At 34.3% G+C, this 17,620-nt stretch overlaps 1 protein-coding gene across 1 annotated transcript in view; it reads left to right on the top strand.

Annotated features, from left to right (window-relative positions):
* Positions 1-17,620, top strand: part of LOC148947753 (uncharacterized) — a 279,953-nt gene that overhangs the window by 214,012 nt on the left and 48,321 nt on the right. The window contains exon 3 of the mRNA XM_089095996.1: positions 5,801-5,971. Within this exon, the coding sequence (XP_088952122.1) occupies positions 5,801-5,971 (171 nt within the window). The remainder of the gene's footprint in view (positions 1-5,800; positions 5,972-17,620) is intronic.

The following is a 17,620-nucleotide window of genomic DNA, read 5'->3' as shown; positions in this document are numbered from 1 at the left end:
AGAGAAGATAATTAAAAAAAACTTTCAAAAAAGAAAAAAAATTAGCTATTAAAAAAATAAAAAATAAATAAATAATAAAAACATAAATAAAAAAAGAATGCATTATTCAAAATCTAACATTTGTTGTCAAAATTTTTTGCTGCTTGAAATAAGATTAGGAATTATGTGATAGTGTTGCTCAAAATTTATTGTTTCTTTAAATAAGATGGAAATAGCAAATGTATTTTTTCATAATATCAAATATTTCTTCAAAATATTTTGTTGCTTGAAATAAGATCGGAAAAATATGCGATGAAGTTTCTTAAAATCTACTGTTTCTACTGCAATTGCATCATTAATAAATATCCTATATTTTTTGCAAAATGTTGTTTTTGGCTGCTTGAAATATGGTGAGGAAAATACGTGATGGTATTGTTCAAAATATCTTGTTGTTTGAAAATAAGATGAGAATAAGCACATGCTTTATTCAAATACGATATATTTTCTACAAAATGTTTTGCTGCCTGAAATAAAGGAAAATATGTTGTGGTGTTGTTCAAAAGGTATTGGTCCTTGAAATAAGATTGGAAATAAGCAAAGCTATGAATTGTTTTAATTCAGGGCTTGAAGTTGGTCGGCTGAATCTAGTCGACTTAAAAGATATTATCCAAGATCAAAATTAAATATGTCTAAAAACATCATGCTGGGGAATTAATTATTGTTCATCGTCTATGTAAAAATGGAAAACTGTAGAAAATGATAGCAATTTATTGTTTACAATACAATTTCGAGTAGGAACACGTAATTGTCATTTTTCAAAGAACAGCAATTTGGTGCTTTAGATCAGTTTATTGTTTCCAATACAATTTTGGGTTGGCAGTCGTAATTGTCATCATTGAAAGAAAAGCAATTATTGCTTTAGATCAGGGCTTGAAGCTGGTATGCAGAATTTAATTCATTCAAAAGATATTACGTAAGGTCAAAATTAAATATTGCTAAAAACCTCCTGTTGGGAGTCAGTTCATTGTGCACTGTATATGTAAAAATAGTAAGCTGTAGCTAATGATAGTAATTTAGTGTTTGCAGTACAATTTCGGGTACACTCACGTAATTGTCATGTCTCAAAGATAAGCAACTTAGCGCTTTCGGTCAGGGCTTGAAGCTGGTATGCAGAGTCTAGTTGACTCAAAAGATAGTACGTAAGATCTAATTTCAAATTGCTACGCAGCATTTTTGGTAAACCGGTTTATTTGAACTCAAATGCGCTGATAGAATTTATGATATAGTGTTTAACTTTACTTGACGACTTACATCTCTTATCTTTACTTGGTCACTTAGGCATTATGTAATCGCTTGTATCAACACAATCATAGGCAGCGCAATAGCGCTGCCTAAGCAAAGAACGATGTTGGCACAATGTATTATTTTTTTCCATACCAGGGCACTTTGTATCGAAGGAGTTGTCGTAGAAACTTCGAAAAGGGCTCATTCAATTGGAAATTGGAGTGGCTTGTGCTCTTTTTAATAGTCGAAAGTGATTGGAAGGTAACTAACACCCCTTCCACGACCACCATTTCCCCAAACACATCCAATCAAAATTTTGAGATAGCCATTTTGTTCAGCGTAGTTGATTTTCTCAAAGAAATTTTGTTTTTGAGGAGGACACTTCCCCATAGCCCCCAGGGCAAGGGTTGTAAGTCGTGCCCTGGGGTCATATAAAGTTTTTTTTTATAGAAAGCATTGTCGTAGAAACTTCAAAAAAGACTTGATCTATTGGAAATTAAAAGGGATAGAGCCCTTTTTAATAGTCAAAAGTGATTGGAAGGGAACTTACCCCCCGCTCACTCTCATCTTTTCCCCAAACACATCCAGTCAAAACTTTGAGATAGCCATTTTATTCAACATAGTCGAAAGTTCGGGAAATTAGGTCTTTGAGGATGACAACCCGTCCAAAGCCCTCAGGGCAAGGGTTGTAAGTTATGCCCTAGGGACATATAAGGTTTTTATCGTAGAAACATCAAAAAGGGTTCATTTGATTGGAAATTGAAAAGACTAGTGCCCTTTTTAATAGTCGAAAGTGATTGGAAGACAACTAACACCCCTTCCACGCCCACCATTTATCCAAACACATCCAATCAAAGTTTTTAGATAGTCATTTTGTTCAAAATAGTTGAAAGAAACTATATCTAAGAAGAGGACACTTCCCCCAAAGCCCTCGGGGTAAAGATTGTAATTTATGCCCTGGGGGCATATATGATTTTTATTGAAAGCTTTGTCATAGAAACTTGAAAAAGGGCTCATTCGATTGGAAATTCAAAGGGCTAGTGCTCTTTTTAATAGTTTTTTTTTTATATATAAAGGAATGTGAATTGTCAGTTTAATATACATATACAGATATTTAGTAATCAAAATAATAATATTATTTGATTTAATAAAATTAGAAAAGTCAAAACATTTATATTTTTTCAATAAAGTGCAAATCATGTTCTGGCCTTTGGAAGGCATATTGGTTTTGAGCCCTACTCGTGTTAATTTCTGCTTGTTTTGAGTTTGACTCGGTTATTTATTGTGATTTCTGTTTGTTTTTGGTTTCATTTTTTTATCGAAGCTGATTTGTAGTAGTGTCACGCTTGGTAGATTATTTGATTTATTTTGGCTCATTTTCGTTTTAATGGAGTCCTTTACTTTTCCTTGAAAAACTTATTTTGTGGAAAAAGCTTTTTTAATTAATTTTGGGAAAGATCGCTTGTATCAATGTAGCCATGGCGTGACTGATTCTATCAACATAGGATTCTTAATGATAGAAAAAAATTGTTATAAAAAAGTAAAAAAAAGAAGAAAATTGTCCAGAATATGAAATATTTTCATCAAAATGTTTTGATGTTTGATACAAGATGAGGAAATGTTATGGTTTTTCTGAAAATGTAAGGTTTCAAAGCTGCTCCGCAGCTTATTTTTGGCAAACCGGTTTATCTGAATTCAAACGGGCTAGTAGAATTTATGATATAGTGTTGAACTTTACTTGACCACTTATATTTTGTATTTTTACTTGACCCCTTAGACATTATGTAATCGTTTGTATCTACATAATCTTGGGAAAGATGGTATGTATCAATGTAGCCATGGCCTGACTGATTCTATCAACGTAGGATTGGTGATGACAGAAAAAAAATAGTAATGAAAAAAGTAAAAAAAGAAATTTTTCAAAATATGAAATATTTTCACCAAATGTTTTGATGTTCGAAATAAAATGAGAAAATAAATGATGGTGTTGCTGAAAATGTAAGGTTTCTTTAAATATGATGTAAATAAGTGATTGCATTATTCAAAACATCAATCATTTTCTCCCAAATATTTTGTTCCGTGAAATAAGATCGGAAAAATATGCGATGGTGTTGCTTAAAATCTACTATTTCTTGAAATAAGATGGAATTGCATTATTCAAAAATATCAAATATGTTTCTACAAAATGTTTTTTTGGCTGCTAAAAATAAGATAGGGAAAAATACGATTTTATTGTTTCTTGAAATTAGATGGAAATAAGTATATGCATTATTCAAAATACGAAATATTTTCTACAGTGTTTTGCTGCTTTAAATAAGATGAAGAAAAGATGTAATTGTATTGCTCAAAATCTATTCTTCCTTGAAATACGATTGGAAATAAGTAAAGATATTAAGCGCTTTAATTCAGGCCTTGAAGTTAGTATACAGAATCTAGTTGACCCAAAAGATATTAGGTAAGATCAAAATTAAACAATTCTAAAAACGTCCCGTTGGGCATCAGGTTATTTGTTCACTGTCTCTTTTAAAATTTAGAACAATAGTAAATGATAGCCATTTAATGTTTCCAATATAGTTTCGGGTAGGCACACCTAATAATCATGTTAGAAAGAAAATTATTTTGGGGCTTTTGTTTAGTTTAGTGTTTCCAATACAATTTCTGGTGGGCACACGTAATTGTCATGTTTGAAATAAAAATAACTTTGTGCTTTAGATCAGGGCTTGAAGATTGAATGCAGAATTTAGTTGACTCAGAAGATATTAGGTAAGATCAAAATTAAACATTGCTAAAACATCCTGTTGGTGATCAGTTTATTGTTCACCGTCTATGTAAAAATGGAGAACTATAGCAAATTGTAGCAATTTATTGTTTCCAATACAATTTCAGGTTGGCACACGTACTTTTCATGTTTGAAAGAAAAGTAATTTGGTGCCCTAGATCATGGATCGAAGATGGTATACAGAATTTTGTTAACACAAAAAATATTAAGTATCGATCAAAATTAACCATTTCCTAGAAAATTCTGTTTGGGATCAGTTTAATTCTTAATTGGAACTCTGCCAAATAATGGTAGCAATTTGATATGTGAATGCAATGTCTTATTTTCCAGTGATATTTTGGTTCGTCCCCTACTGCTGCTATCGGTTTATTGTAATTCATAGATGGCAACGTCTCGACTAGCCAATGTACTGCCACCTATTCTTCTATAGATAAAAATGGCAGAATAGCTGATTTTAAGCTAGGTTAAATTAGGCTTACTACTTGAAAGTTAGGTTTGTTTGGGTTCATTTACCTTGGGGGTCATGCTGACTGAACCCTGCTTAAAATCAGTTATGCTGTCATCTATAGCTATAGTGGAATAGATGGTAGCAGTAGGGGACAACCCTAAATTGCACTGGAGAAAAAAGACTTCTGACCTCTGACCTCCGTTCTGACCTCTGATATTCACAGTGCTATCATTCGCCTTCGAAAAAGTTTTCGCGTGGTTTTGATTAATTATGTGGTTTTCATTTATTACACGCAAGTGATTAGCTACTGCAGTATCTACATTTGTTCTACCAAATCATTTTATTTCTGGTATTGTCCCCAATTCTTTTTGTGTTGGTACATTGACTCTTGTTCTGAAAAAAAGATAAAGATAGCTGGCAATGTTGTTCCTATAGGCCTATAATAGTTTCTTCTGTTGTATGTTAATTGCTGGAGTTACTGGTGAATACGGACGTAAATCAGGCTTTTTCAACTCCGGACAACCAATTTTGATTTAAGGAAGGCTATAGTTGGGAAAACATGCATTATATACTTGCCAACGTCCTGATGGACACAGAGAATAGTGGTGTTTCTCTTCCTTGTGCCTCATGATGTTTCTCTTGCTTTCGATTCTGGTGTGCATTCTCATTTGCTGTATAGTGCGCAGTCGCGAAGTCTTAATCGCTCAGTTGTACGGGTATTTAAATTATTGAACCCTTGTGTTTTTATTGGGGACAATAAAGATATTGGTTGATTGACTGATTTAAAAGTGGCTTCTTTTGAATGATTGAATGGTTGATTTGGTTGATTTGGTTGATTGGTTGATTGACAGGTTATAAAAACTGTTTTTGACAAAACATGCCTATACATCCGATTTTTTGTAAATATATAATGTTTGTATATTTACATTTTAAACGTAATTAAGAAGAAAAAACAGTTTGATTTGTTTAGTTAGCTTTACTGTTAAATTATTCTACATATGTTCGGGAGTGCACTCACGGAGGAGGGGGGTGCTAAAGAGGCGTTAGCCCCCCACCCAAAAAAGATTATATTGTTCTTAAAATATTATTTTAATTTTCTCAGTTTTATCATTCATTCCCTTTGTCCCCAATCAAAACTTGCATTTCAAGAGACTAAAATAAACTTTCAGAAATGCCTTAAAATGCCGCTTTTTCTAAGAAACTTTTTAAGTTTTCCGTTAGTGGGCCCAGGGACCACCAGTCAGCCCCATCCCCCCACAGCTATTTTATGAGAGCGCCACTGTGTCTGTTTAATTTACTATTTGTTTTAGAAGTTGAAGGTGCTCTACCAGGTGACAGTGAGAAGCCCTTTCAGTTTCCAAACCAGCTTTTGTCACCGAAACGTGAAGATGTTCCCTTGCTTAATTTACCTAGCATTTCATGGCCTTGTAAATTTGAATATGACACCCAGGAACCGGAACCCAAATGTTCTAACAATGAAGGTATATCTGAAACATTGTTTTTTTTCATTATTGAAATGCATTGGATAATATTTTATTAGATAAACTTATGACTAAGGGACTGAATCTTAAAATTAAACTTTTGTTTTATCCTACTCCAATGGGCTGGTGTCATCCAAACTGTTTCTGTATTCTTTCCTGAACAATTTAAATTTTCACATTAAAGTAGTTTGGCTCGTTCTATTATATTTTAAATGACCTGGTAATCAGCCTTAAAACTTCATCTCTATATAGATTTTATAATGCATATTTATAGTGTATATTTGTAGTAATTATATTGCGGATACAATCGCTGCCCTAACAACTATACTTCATAAGGGCATCAATTCTGCAACAGTCCTATTCTCTTTGCACCTGCTGCCATGATACGTCAAAGGCGAATAAAACCGGTTTACATTTATCATCAGTTTCCTTAGCTGAGTGGATATAAGGCGGGATTTTAATTATATTTTATAATGAAACTAGAATTTTAAAGATTCAAAAAGTGATAAGTGTGCTATCCGTTTTTTCTTATTATGCGTGCTAGAATATATATTATTTTTGATATTAAAAATACCATATATTTCCTATAAATGTTTTGTTTTTGCATTTTAAAATTAGATAAAAAAAATATGTGATTGTGTTACTGAAAATGTATTGTTTCTGGAAATAAGATGGAAAAAAGCAAATGCATTATTCAAAATGCAAAACATGTGTTACAAAATGTATTGCGGCTTGAAATATGATGAGGAAAATATGTGATGATGCTGTTCAAGTGTATTGTTACTTGAAAAATAGATGAAAATAAGATGGAAAAATTCAAATATGAGACATTTTCTATGGTGTGTTTTGACGCTTGAATTAAGGTAAGTAAAATATGTGATGATGTTGCTCAAAATATATTCTTGCTTGAAATAAGATTGAAAATAATCAAAACAATTAAGTGCTTCATTCAGGACTTGAAGCTGGTGTGCAGAATATACTTGTTTCAAACGGCATGCAGATTACGATATAAATCAGCTAGACTTTGATCTTATTACGTAAGCTGAAAGTTAAATATTGCTAAAAACAGCCTTTTTGGGGTCAAATTCTTGTTCTCAATTTATGTAGAAATGGAATAATCTAGCAAATGATGACAATTTTTTGTTTTTAATACAATTTCGGGTAGGCATACGTAATTGTCATGTTTATTGTTTCCTATACAATTTTGGGGTAGGCCCACGTAATTGTCATGTTTGTAAGAAAAGTAATTTGTTGCTTAAGATCAGTGCTTGAAGCTGATATGCAGAATTTGGTTGACTCAAATGATTACATAAAATGAAAATTAAATATTGTTAAGAACCTTCGGTTGGGATCAGTTTATTGTTCAACGTTTGTGAAAATTGAGAACTATACCAAATTATAAAAAATTTATTGTTTCTAATACAATTTCAGGTTGGCACACGTGATAATCTTGTTTTGAAAGAAAAGCAATTTGGGGCTTTAGTTCAGATTAGTGCTTCCAATACAATTTTGGGTAGACAAACATAATTGTCATATTTGACAAAAAAGTAATTTGGTGCTTCAGGTCGGGCTTGAAGATGGTATGCTGGATTTAGTTGACTTAAAAAATATTAAGTAAGATCAAAATTAAACATTCCTAAAAACATCCTGTTGATGATCAGTTTATTTTTCACAGTCTATGTAAAAATGGAGAACTATAGCAATTTATTGTTTCCAATACAATTTCTGGTAGGCACTCATAATAGTCTGGTTTAAAAGAAAAGCAATTTGGGGCTTTAGTTCAGGTTAGTGTTTTCAATACAATTTCGGGTAGGCACACGTACTTGTCATGTTTGAATGAAAAGTAATTTGATGCTTTAGATCAGGGTTTGAAGATGTTAAAATCTAAATAACTCATGCAAAATCTAGTTGACTCAAAAGATATTACGTAAGATCTAATTAAACTTTGCTAAGAACATGATTTTTGATAAACCAGTTTATTTGAAATCAAATGGCTTAATAGAATTTATGATATAGTATTGAACTTTACTTGACCGCTTACATGATCATAGGCATGGTTTGACCGATTCTATCAACGTAGACATCGTGATGTCAGAAAGAAGATGAATAAAAAAGTTTCGAAAAAGAAAAAATTTAGACATTAAAAAAAATAGAAAATAAAAAAAATAATGAAAAAAAAACGAATGCATTATTCAAAATCTTAAATTTTTTATCAAAGTGTTTTGCTGCTGGAAATAAGATGAGGAAATATGTGATAGTGTTGTTCAAGTGTATTGTTACTTGAATAAAAGATGAAAATGAGATTGAAAAATTCAAATACGAAATATTTTCTACAAAATGTTTTGATGCTGGAAACAGAGTAAGAAGAATATGTGATGGTGTTACTCAAAATATATTCTTGCTTGAAATAAGATTGAAAATAAGCAAAACTATTAGGTGCTGTAATTAAGGACTTGAAGTTGGTGTGCAGAATATAGTTGTCTCAAAAGACAGCTAGATTACGATATAAATCAGCTAGATTTTGATCTTATTACGCAAGGTCAAAAATTAAACATTGCTAAAAACATCCTTTTCGGGGTCGTTTTATTGTTCATCATCTATGTAAAAATGGAATGCCATAGCAAATGATAGCAATTTATTGTTTCTAATACAATTTCGGGTAGGCATACGTAATTGTCATGTTTCGATGAAAAGCAATTTGGTACTTTAGATCAGTGTATTGTATACAATTTTGGGGTAGGCACACGTAATTGTCATGTTTGAAAGAAAAGTAATTTGGTGTTTTGGATTAGTGCTTGAAGCTGCTATGCAGAATTTAGTTGACTCAAAAGATATTACGTAAGATAAAAAATTAACATTGTTAAGAACCCTCGGTTGGGGGTCAGTTAATTGTTCACCGTCTTTAAAAATGGAGAACTATAACAAAATATAGCAACATAATGTTTCCAATACAATTTCAGGTTGGCACACGTAATAAGCTTGTTTTGAAATTAAAGCAATTTAGGGCTTTAGTTGAGTTTAGTGTTTCCAATGCAATATCGGGTAGGCACACATAATTGTCATGTTTGAAAGAAAAGTAATTTGCTGCTTCAGGTCGGGGCTTGAAGATGGTATGCTGTATTTAGTTGACTCAAAAGATATTAGGTAAGATCAAAATTAAACGTTCCTAAAAACATCCTGTTGATGATCGGTTTATTGGTCATTGTCTATGTGAAAATGGAGAACCATAGCAATTTATCATTTCCTATACAATTTCAGGTAGGCACACGTAATAGTCTTGTTTAAAAAAAAAGCTATTTGTGGCTTTAGTTCAGTTTAAGTGTTTCCAATAAAATTTCGGGTAGGCACACGTAGTTGTCAGGTTTGAAAGAAAAGTTATTCGTGGCTTTAGATCAGAGTTTGAAGATGGTAAAATGTATATGACTCATGCAAAATATAGTTGCTTCAGAAGATATTACGTAATATCCAATTAAACATTGCTAAGAACATCGTTAATGGTAAACCGGTTTATTTGAATTCAATTATTTTATTTGAATTTATGATATAGTTTTGAACTTTACTTGACCGCTTACTTTAGCATAGGCATGCTTTTACTGCTTGTATCAACATAATCACGGAAATGACCGCTTCTATCAAAATAGCCATGCTTTGACCTATTATATCATTGTAGACGTCGTGATGTCTGAAGAAAGTAAATAAAAAAAAAGTTTCCAAAAAGAAAAAAATTTTGACATAAAAAAATAGAAAATAAAAAAATAATAAAAACATAAATAAAAAAACTAATACATTATTCAAAATCTTAAATTTGTTGTCAAAATGTTTTTTTGCTTGAAATAAGATGAGGAAATATGTGATATTGTTGCTCAAAATTTATTGTTTCTTGAAATAAGATGGAAATAGCGAATGTATTTTTTCATAATATCAAATATTTCTTCAAAATATTTTGTTGCTTGAAATAAGATCGGAAAAATATGCGATGGTGTTTCTTAAAATCTACTGTTTCTACTGCAATTGCATCATTAATTTGAAAAATGTCGTTTTTGGCTGCTTGAAATATGGTGAGGAAAATATGTGATGGTATTGTTCAAAATATCTTGTTTTTTGAAAATAAGATGAAAATTAGCACATGCTTTATTCAAATAGGATATATTTTCTACAAAATGTTTTGCTGTCAGTCTACATCTGTGTTGCCACTTATGCCACATTTCCCGGCATTACGCCGCGATTCTGAGAGAAATGCCGCATAAAATTTTTATTATGCCGCACGCCGCGATTATGCCGCGATATGGCTGTTTATACCACATTTGTTCCCGTATGTAAAATTTGTCCAACTTAAAGTTTCTTATCTTTCGCAATTGTCTTTGTTGCATAGAATGGGGATTTCAAAGACACGTCCGACTCGTTTCGCGGAAGTCAACTACGGACCTTATTTAATGACCCGTCGGCGGTCGGCAGCTTGTCCCCTGGGAGGCCAGTGTGTTTGAAGGGGGTTGAGTTATTTTTGCGGGTTTGACGAAACTTTGACGTTTGAGTTTCTCAGTTCATCTCATGACTTCATGACCTATGTCAGCTCAGCCCAAGTGTTTTCAAGTTAGCAATAAGGACCAGACAGACTTGTCTTATTTCACAGGATTGTCTGATGGTATTGATGGTAAGTAGTAACTATATTTAAGTAGCCTAGGTGTCGTAAGAACTGTTATTAGCCAAAATGTGGGGAGTAGGGAGGTATTTATCGACGGGCTGGTCATTTTTACTGACTGTTTTATGCAGACAAAACCAATTTTTTTCACAAAAAACGACTGTGTTGACAAAAATTCGGCTGATTTTAAGAAAAACAACTATTTTCAAGAAGAAACTGACTGTTTTTAAGAAAAATCTACTGTTTCCAAGTAAAAAATTTACTGTTTTCAATATCTGAATTATACTATGGTATGTTAATTTTGCGTTTTAAGCTACATTAGGCAATTATTTGATACTTGATCTAGGCTATCCCATAGGCAAGTGCCGAAGGAATTCCGGTTTACAGAGGTCAAAGAACCTAAAATCCAGAGTATTGAATGGTGCTACGATTTTGTTTCTATTGAAACTAGTTCCAGTGGTGCGAATCACATGGGGGGGGGGGTGGGTATCTGCCTCCTGGATTTCCCCCCAATCCTTGATCTCAAAAATAGATTTGTATTTGGTATTTTCATGGAAAAAAAGAAGAAGAAAAAAATTGCCCCCCTCCTTAATTTTTTTTGAGTATAGAATTGAGGCGGTTGAGAAGGAAATATGTTAAAAAAAAATTCTTAGACCTGCTTCATAATGTGTAGAATAATTAGAATTGACAGATTTTTACTGCAGCTGCACTGTAGTTTACCCACACATCCCCCCCCCCCCTAGTATAAAAATATATAACCCAAATTATACGTTTCCCGTGTATTTTTCCATGCGTCACTCTTGTTTCAACCCGTGAAATTAAATAAAAAAGATATTAAAGATGAATATTAAATAAAAAAGAAGGATTTTTCTTAGCAAGAGTACACGTTGTGGGTGTCATATGGCACTTTATGATTGCCTTATTAAGTTGAATTTATAAGAAGATTTGTTTATAAATGAGCTCATAATTAGCTCTCTATGATGTCCATGTGTCTGGCCTGGCTTTTCTATTCCAAAAATGTCACCCAAATTGCACTTTTAGAGTACCCCCCCCCTAACGTAGTCTAGAGTTGCGTAATTTACCTAATTCCGGTAAGTTTGCGTTAATTAAACTTCCTCTTGACGCAAGTTTATTGGATCAACCTTTTTTGCGCCCCACCCCTAAAGAAAAATCCTGGATCCGCCCTTGAGTACCATATGATAATTTATGTCAGCCTTATCGAGTCTAATTTATAAAAAAGATATTAGAATTAGCCATGTTTCAGTGCCCGATAGCAACGAAGAAATAAAGAGGACATATCGCTGCTGCCCATGAAAAAAAATATTATTTGTTTTTGTTCAAAGAGGTGGGTTATAATTTTCCTGTATAATGTTTCGACAATTGCAATTTAAAGGGTGTACTTTTAGATTTGCTAAGAAGCTATTTTCAAATCATGTGGTTGATTTCAATAGTGAGAATCTTTCTTAGGGAGAATATTTTTTTTTTTTGGGGGGGGGGTAAAATTTCCAGGGGAAATTTTACACTGGTGGATTTGACAAAATTCTTATACGAAATTCTTTTTAACTGTCTTACATTCTCTTTTCCAACTCCATTTTGCGTGTGGAGATGTTCCACGGAATTATCCAGGGGCTTTTTTCTGCGTGTTTTGATTTTCGGGGAAAAATTTCCACGGAAGGTGACATTTCTGGAGTAAGTGAGAAACTGATTAGAGATTAAAGTTTGTTTTCAAATGAAAGTATGCTAAGGAGAATTTTTCAGACTGAATCGTCTGCAAGAAATTTTACAGGGAAGGGGGATTCTCAGCAAGGTTGGAACTGTCTGGAGAGAATTTGCCGGTGGGGGGGGGGTGCACTTTACGTCGAATGCAATTTCAAGGGAGGGGGTATATTTCATGAAAGATGAGTCGGATTTACTGGCATTATTTGAAAAACGATCAGAAATTTAAAAAAAAACAATTTTTTTTTAACTGAAAGTAAGGAGACAAACATTTAAACTCAAAACGATCAGAAATTATTCCGTATGTGAAGGATTGCCCCCTCCTCAATGCATTGCTCCTTACGCTAAAGCTGTTAGCCCTTACAAAAACGCTTCCTGTTCTAACTAAACTGTATTTCAGTGGCCGTTCTTAAAAAATTGTGATGTACATTCAAACTTTAGCGTAAAGAGCAAGGTATTGAGGAGGGGCAACCCTTCATTTACTGAATAATATCTGTTTGTCTTGAGCTTTAATTTTTCTCCTTATTATCAGTTTTAAAAAAAACTTGTTTTTTATTTATCTAGTTATAACCGATACGATAGTTCTTCCTAAAATGGCCCTTAAGTTGACATAGTATTATGTTATAACATGGTATTATGATAATATCAAGACCCGTATTTATATTATTGTAAATCAAAGACTAGCATGATCAATACTAGCTAAATATTTCTCTTGTTTATAGACCAAACGTGTTACAACATAATGCCAGAAGTGATAGATATTGATCAGTAATATGAGGACAGTGATAAAGACTCGGACGATAGTGAACCCTCCAAAAACAAAACCGAGGATCACAAAGAAAAGGCCAGACCAAAGAAACAAGACTCAGTGGGAAAGAGAATCTGACTTTAATGAATGGCTACGAAAAGGAAAGGTGTAGACTGGTCAAAACAGTGGATATTTAGCTCACTGTCTTTACTGCAAAAAGGATTTCGTTTGTAAAAAAGGGAAACACGACGCAAAAAGGCACAAACAGACCTAAGCTCACGAAGAAAATAAAAAAGCGTGGATAACTTCGTCTTCTAAGACCATGCCATTGAGTCTTCATTTTTCTGGTGATTCAAAAATCGAAAGATTGGCCACTGTTGAAGGGAAGCTAGTGACATTTCTCGTTGAGCACGATCTACCCTGAAGACTTGCTGAAACTTGTGAAAAGCATGCAAGGCCCAGATCTTCTAAGCCAGGCCACTTTTGGTAGAACTAAAGCAACTAATATTGCTTGACAAGCGTTGGCCCCTCTTTTTCATGAAAAGCTTCTTGGAAACCTGAAAACGAGTCTTTTCTCCTTAGTAATTGACGAGTCCACAGATTCCTCTGTTGCCAAACAGCTTGCTGTTTGTGTCAGCTTTGTGACGAAGCAATCAATGTGCAGGTAGATTTGCTCGCTCTTGTCGAATGCAGCGACGGATCAGCGTCTGGTCTATTCAACCAGCTAGTGAAGATGATGGATGATGTCAAGAAGGCAGGTGTTCCTCTACAAAACTGGGTTGGATTCTGCTCTGACACAACGAATGCTATGAGGGGGATAAACCACTCAGTCAAAACAGTTGTTGAAGGGAAATATCCCTGGGTTACAGTTGTGAAATGTAGCTGCCATCTGTGTGCCCTAGTTGCAAGTCAGGCTTGCAAAAAACTGTCCAACAGCCTCGATGATCTATGTCGGACTGTGTGCAATCCCTTCAGGCACAGTGCAAAACGCCAAGATGCATATAGGAAGGAATTTCAAGTCTTTACTCAAGTGGAACAGCACAGATTCCTTTCTTTGGCTCCAACACACTGGTTTCCATTTCAAAACTGTGCATGCTGTATTCTCAAACAGTGGGCTACTCTTACGTTGTACTGGGACTCGTTGGTACTTGATGGTCCCTTGCGTGCTAATGATCATGTAAGAATGACACTAAACAACCCATACTCGAGGGTTATGATATTTTTTGTCGAATACGTGTTGGGAGAGCTGAATGAGTTCAACACCATCTTCCAGTCTGAAAAAACCCCTATTTCACCTCACTAAAACCCAGGAGGAAAAACTTCTTCGGGCATTAGCCATGAACTTTATGAAGCCTTCATATGTTAGAACAGTCAACCCTTTTAACATCAATCCCCATGACGAAGTGAACTATCTTCCCGACGAAAATGTCTATACAGGCTACAAAGGGTTTGATTTCCTTGTGGGGCTCGAAATGAGAGAGGTTACCAGTGGCCGTTTTGTAGCGGAAAGTCTCCAAATTTGTCGCTCCGCGAGAGATTTCTACGTCAAAGCTGTTCAACAAATCCTTGACCGTTTTCCATTTTCTGAAAAGATCTACGACCTGGTACACTTGCTTACCCTAAGCTCTAGTTATGAACTGAAAGTTCCCAGTCTTTGTCAGTTCTTCGACTACTACGATTCTGCGCTTTGGAATAAAACAAAGCTAGAGCAGGAATGGCGGTCTCTACTGAGTGGTCCTCTACCTGGTACTGTCTATCTCTCTGACGTATATAAAATGGACATTGTCATGTACTGGCGGCACATCTTGCAAACGATGTCACCGAATGGTAGTCGGATATTCCCAAATGTCGAGAAAATGGTTCAGTACGTTTTCTCACTTCCTTTCTCAAACGTTATTGCTGAGCGTCTCTTCAGTTTGCTCAAGGAAGTGAAAACTGATAAGCGAAACCGATTGAGTGCAGTGACTCTTTCGGCAACACTGAAAACCAAGTGTGGCCTTAAGCGCTATCTTAAAGGAGGGCTTGACTCGGGCAAGTCAGTGCTAGAGCTAGAACCCGGACTAGTCAAGCGTCTACTCAAAGTGAAGGCTAGTGCCTGTTCTCGTGACTGTAACTTTTTGAACCAAAGCATTGTGTATGGTCTTGCCAAAGATATTGTTTGTGACACATGTGAACAGTCTGATTCCGATTAGTGTTGTCTGTTCGTCTTGTATTATTTATCTGAAATTAATCTTATCTATTTGTCTTGTATTATTTATCTGAATGTTCCTTCTTAAAGCTTTTGATATTGATTTTCATTAAAAATTAATCGAAAAAGGTTGAGATACGACAATCTATTTACCCATCAATTAATCTATTGGATAAACTCGAAGACCCAAGGGAAAATCGCTTATAATTTCTTCACTATTAACTTAACATTTATGCGGTTTTCCCACTGTGGACTTTCCCTGGTGTGGTACCTTTACACTTTTACTTCTGTTGCGTGCTTGACAAAAATGATGAACGACAAATGTGTGTTCACGGACAGAGCTGACCATGCTTACCTTTGACCGCTAAAAAAAGAAGGATAGACAGCACGTGTTTTCTCAAATTTATGACAGATCTTCACCACACTTCACTTGACACTGAATCAACCTTCATATTAAAGCGAGATTTTTCACCCATTCTCTCTCAAAAATACAAAATACAGCTTTTCCGAGAATTTCGGGAATGCCGCGGTTTTTACCGCATTTTGGTTCAAGGATGCCGCGGAAATGCCGCTTTTTGACGAGGCCGGTGCCGCGGAGCAGTGCTGGTCGAGTGGAAACACTGGTCTACATTGAGAGTTCATATTGCAAACACCCCTTTTCGGAGATAATCTCATTCATACACTAAAACTCTTAATACAGTAAGACATGTGTGATTCCCTATGGTTTTTATTGAATTAATTTCATAATCGGATTTGGACTTGAAAATAGTTCACCTTGAATATAGATTATACTATTTGACCTACATGTTACATTGACCTACTTCATATACATTTTGATTGGAATACTCGACTGTCCCTGGCTATGATAATTAGATTATGCAATGACCGATCAAAATAGGAAGATTATTTTAAATCCGTTAATGAACTTTGTCACGAGATCTATGCTTGATGGTGCGAAAATTGACCTGATTATTGGAAAAGCTGTTAGTTTTTTTTTATCATGGTACTATTATCAGTGCTAAAGAGTTGCTGTATAAGGAGCTGAATATTCAGAGCCGATTTGTGAAACATGCAAAGGATGAAGATAATGTATTTGACATATGTAAACAGTTAAATCAGGCGGCAAAGGATAATTTGCCTGTTCCCACTTCTGTTATATTCTCACCTTCTGAAACCCTAATTCGGGGAGGCAGTCTCGGCTACTTTAGTCTCGAAAGTTAATGAATTCTCTCGGAAAATTGATTGGTTTTTAGAGAAGGCGACGCATTCAGGCCCTTTTTGGCCACCTAGAATTGATACCAACGTAACAATTAACCCTGCCCCAGCTCCTACGTTTGCCGTTGTACTAAAATACTGTCCTACAAACCTTACCTAATGCTCGTAAGGACTTCGTCGATAAGCTTTGCCCTGAAGCCTCAGGTGAAATAACTGAACTTAAAAAATCGGCTTAGGAATGGAAAATTGTTGTTAAGTCAAAGCGTGAAGCGAACAAAATTGCCAGTCAGTTCATTGCCAGTCAGTTTTCAAACCAGCTTCTGTCAACGAAACGTGAAGATGTTCCCTTGCTTAATTTACTTAGCAGTTCACGGCCTTGTAAATTTGAATATGACACCCAGGAATCGGAGCCCAAATGTTCTAACAAGGAAGGTATATCTGGAGCATCGTCTTTTTGATAATTAAAATGTTTTGGATAATATTTTGTTAGATAAAAATAAGATTTAGGGACTGAATCTTATAATGAAACTTTTGTTTTATCTTACTCCAATGTGCTGGTGTCTGCCAAACTATTTCGGTATTCTTTCATGAACATTTAAAATTTTTTAATTGAACTAGTTTGGCTGGTTCTATTATATTATAAAGGGTTTGGTAATCAGCAATAAAAATTCATCTCTTATATATATATATCATATATATCGTGTATAATTGTAGTAATTATATTGTGGATACAAGCGCTGTCCTAACAACTGCACACCCTAAGAGTATCAATTCTGCAATAGTCCTATTCTCTTTGCACCTGCTGCCATGATACATCAGGATTGAATAAAACCAGCTTACATTTATTATCAGTCTACTTCGCTGAGTGGATATAAGGCGGGATTTTAAATATATTTCATAATGGTAATAGAATTTTAATATTTCAAAAAGTGACAAGTTTTGCTATCCCTTTTTCTTATGATGCGTGCTAGAATAAATATTATATTTGATAATAAAAATATCAAATATTTTCTTATAAATGTTTTATTTTTTGCTTCTTAAAATAACCAAAGGAAATATGCGATGGTGTCACTGACAATCTATTGTTTCTGGAAATAAGATGGAAAAAAGCAATTGCATTATTAAAATGCAAAACATGTTTTA

Source organism: Artemia sp. Qi Xiang Cuo, chromosome 10 (genome assembly GCF_049724085.1).
Source record: "Artemia sp. Qi Xiang Cuo chromosome 10, ASM4972408v1, whole genome shotgun sequence".
NCBI lineage: Eukaryota > Metazoa > Arthropoda > Branchiopoda > Anostraca > Artemiidae > Artemia > Artemia sp. Qi Xiang Cuo.
This window is presented reverse-complemented; position numbering and strand designations above follow the sequence as displayed.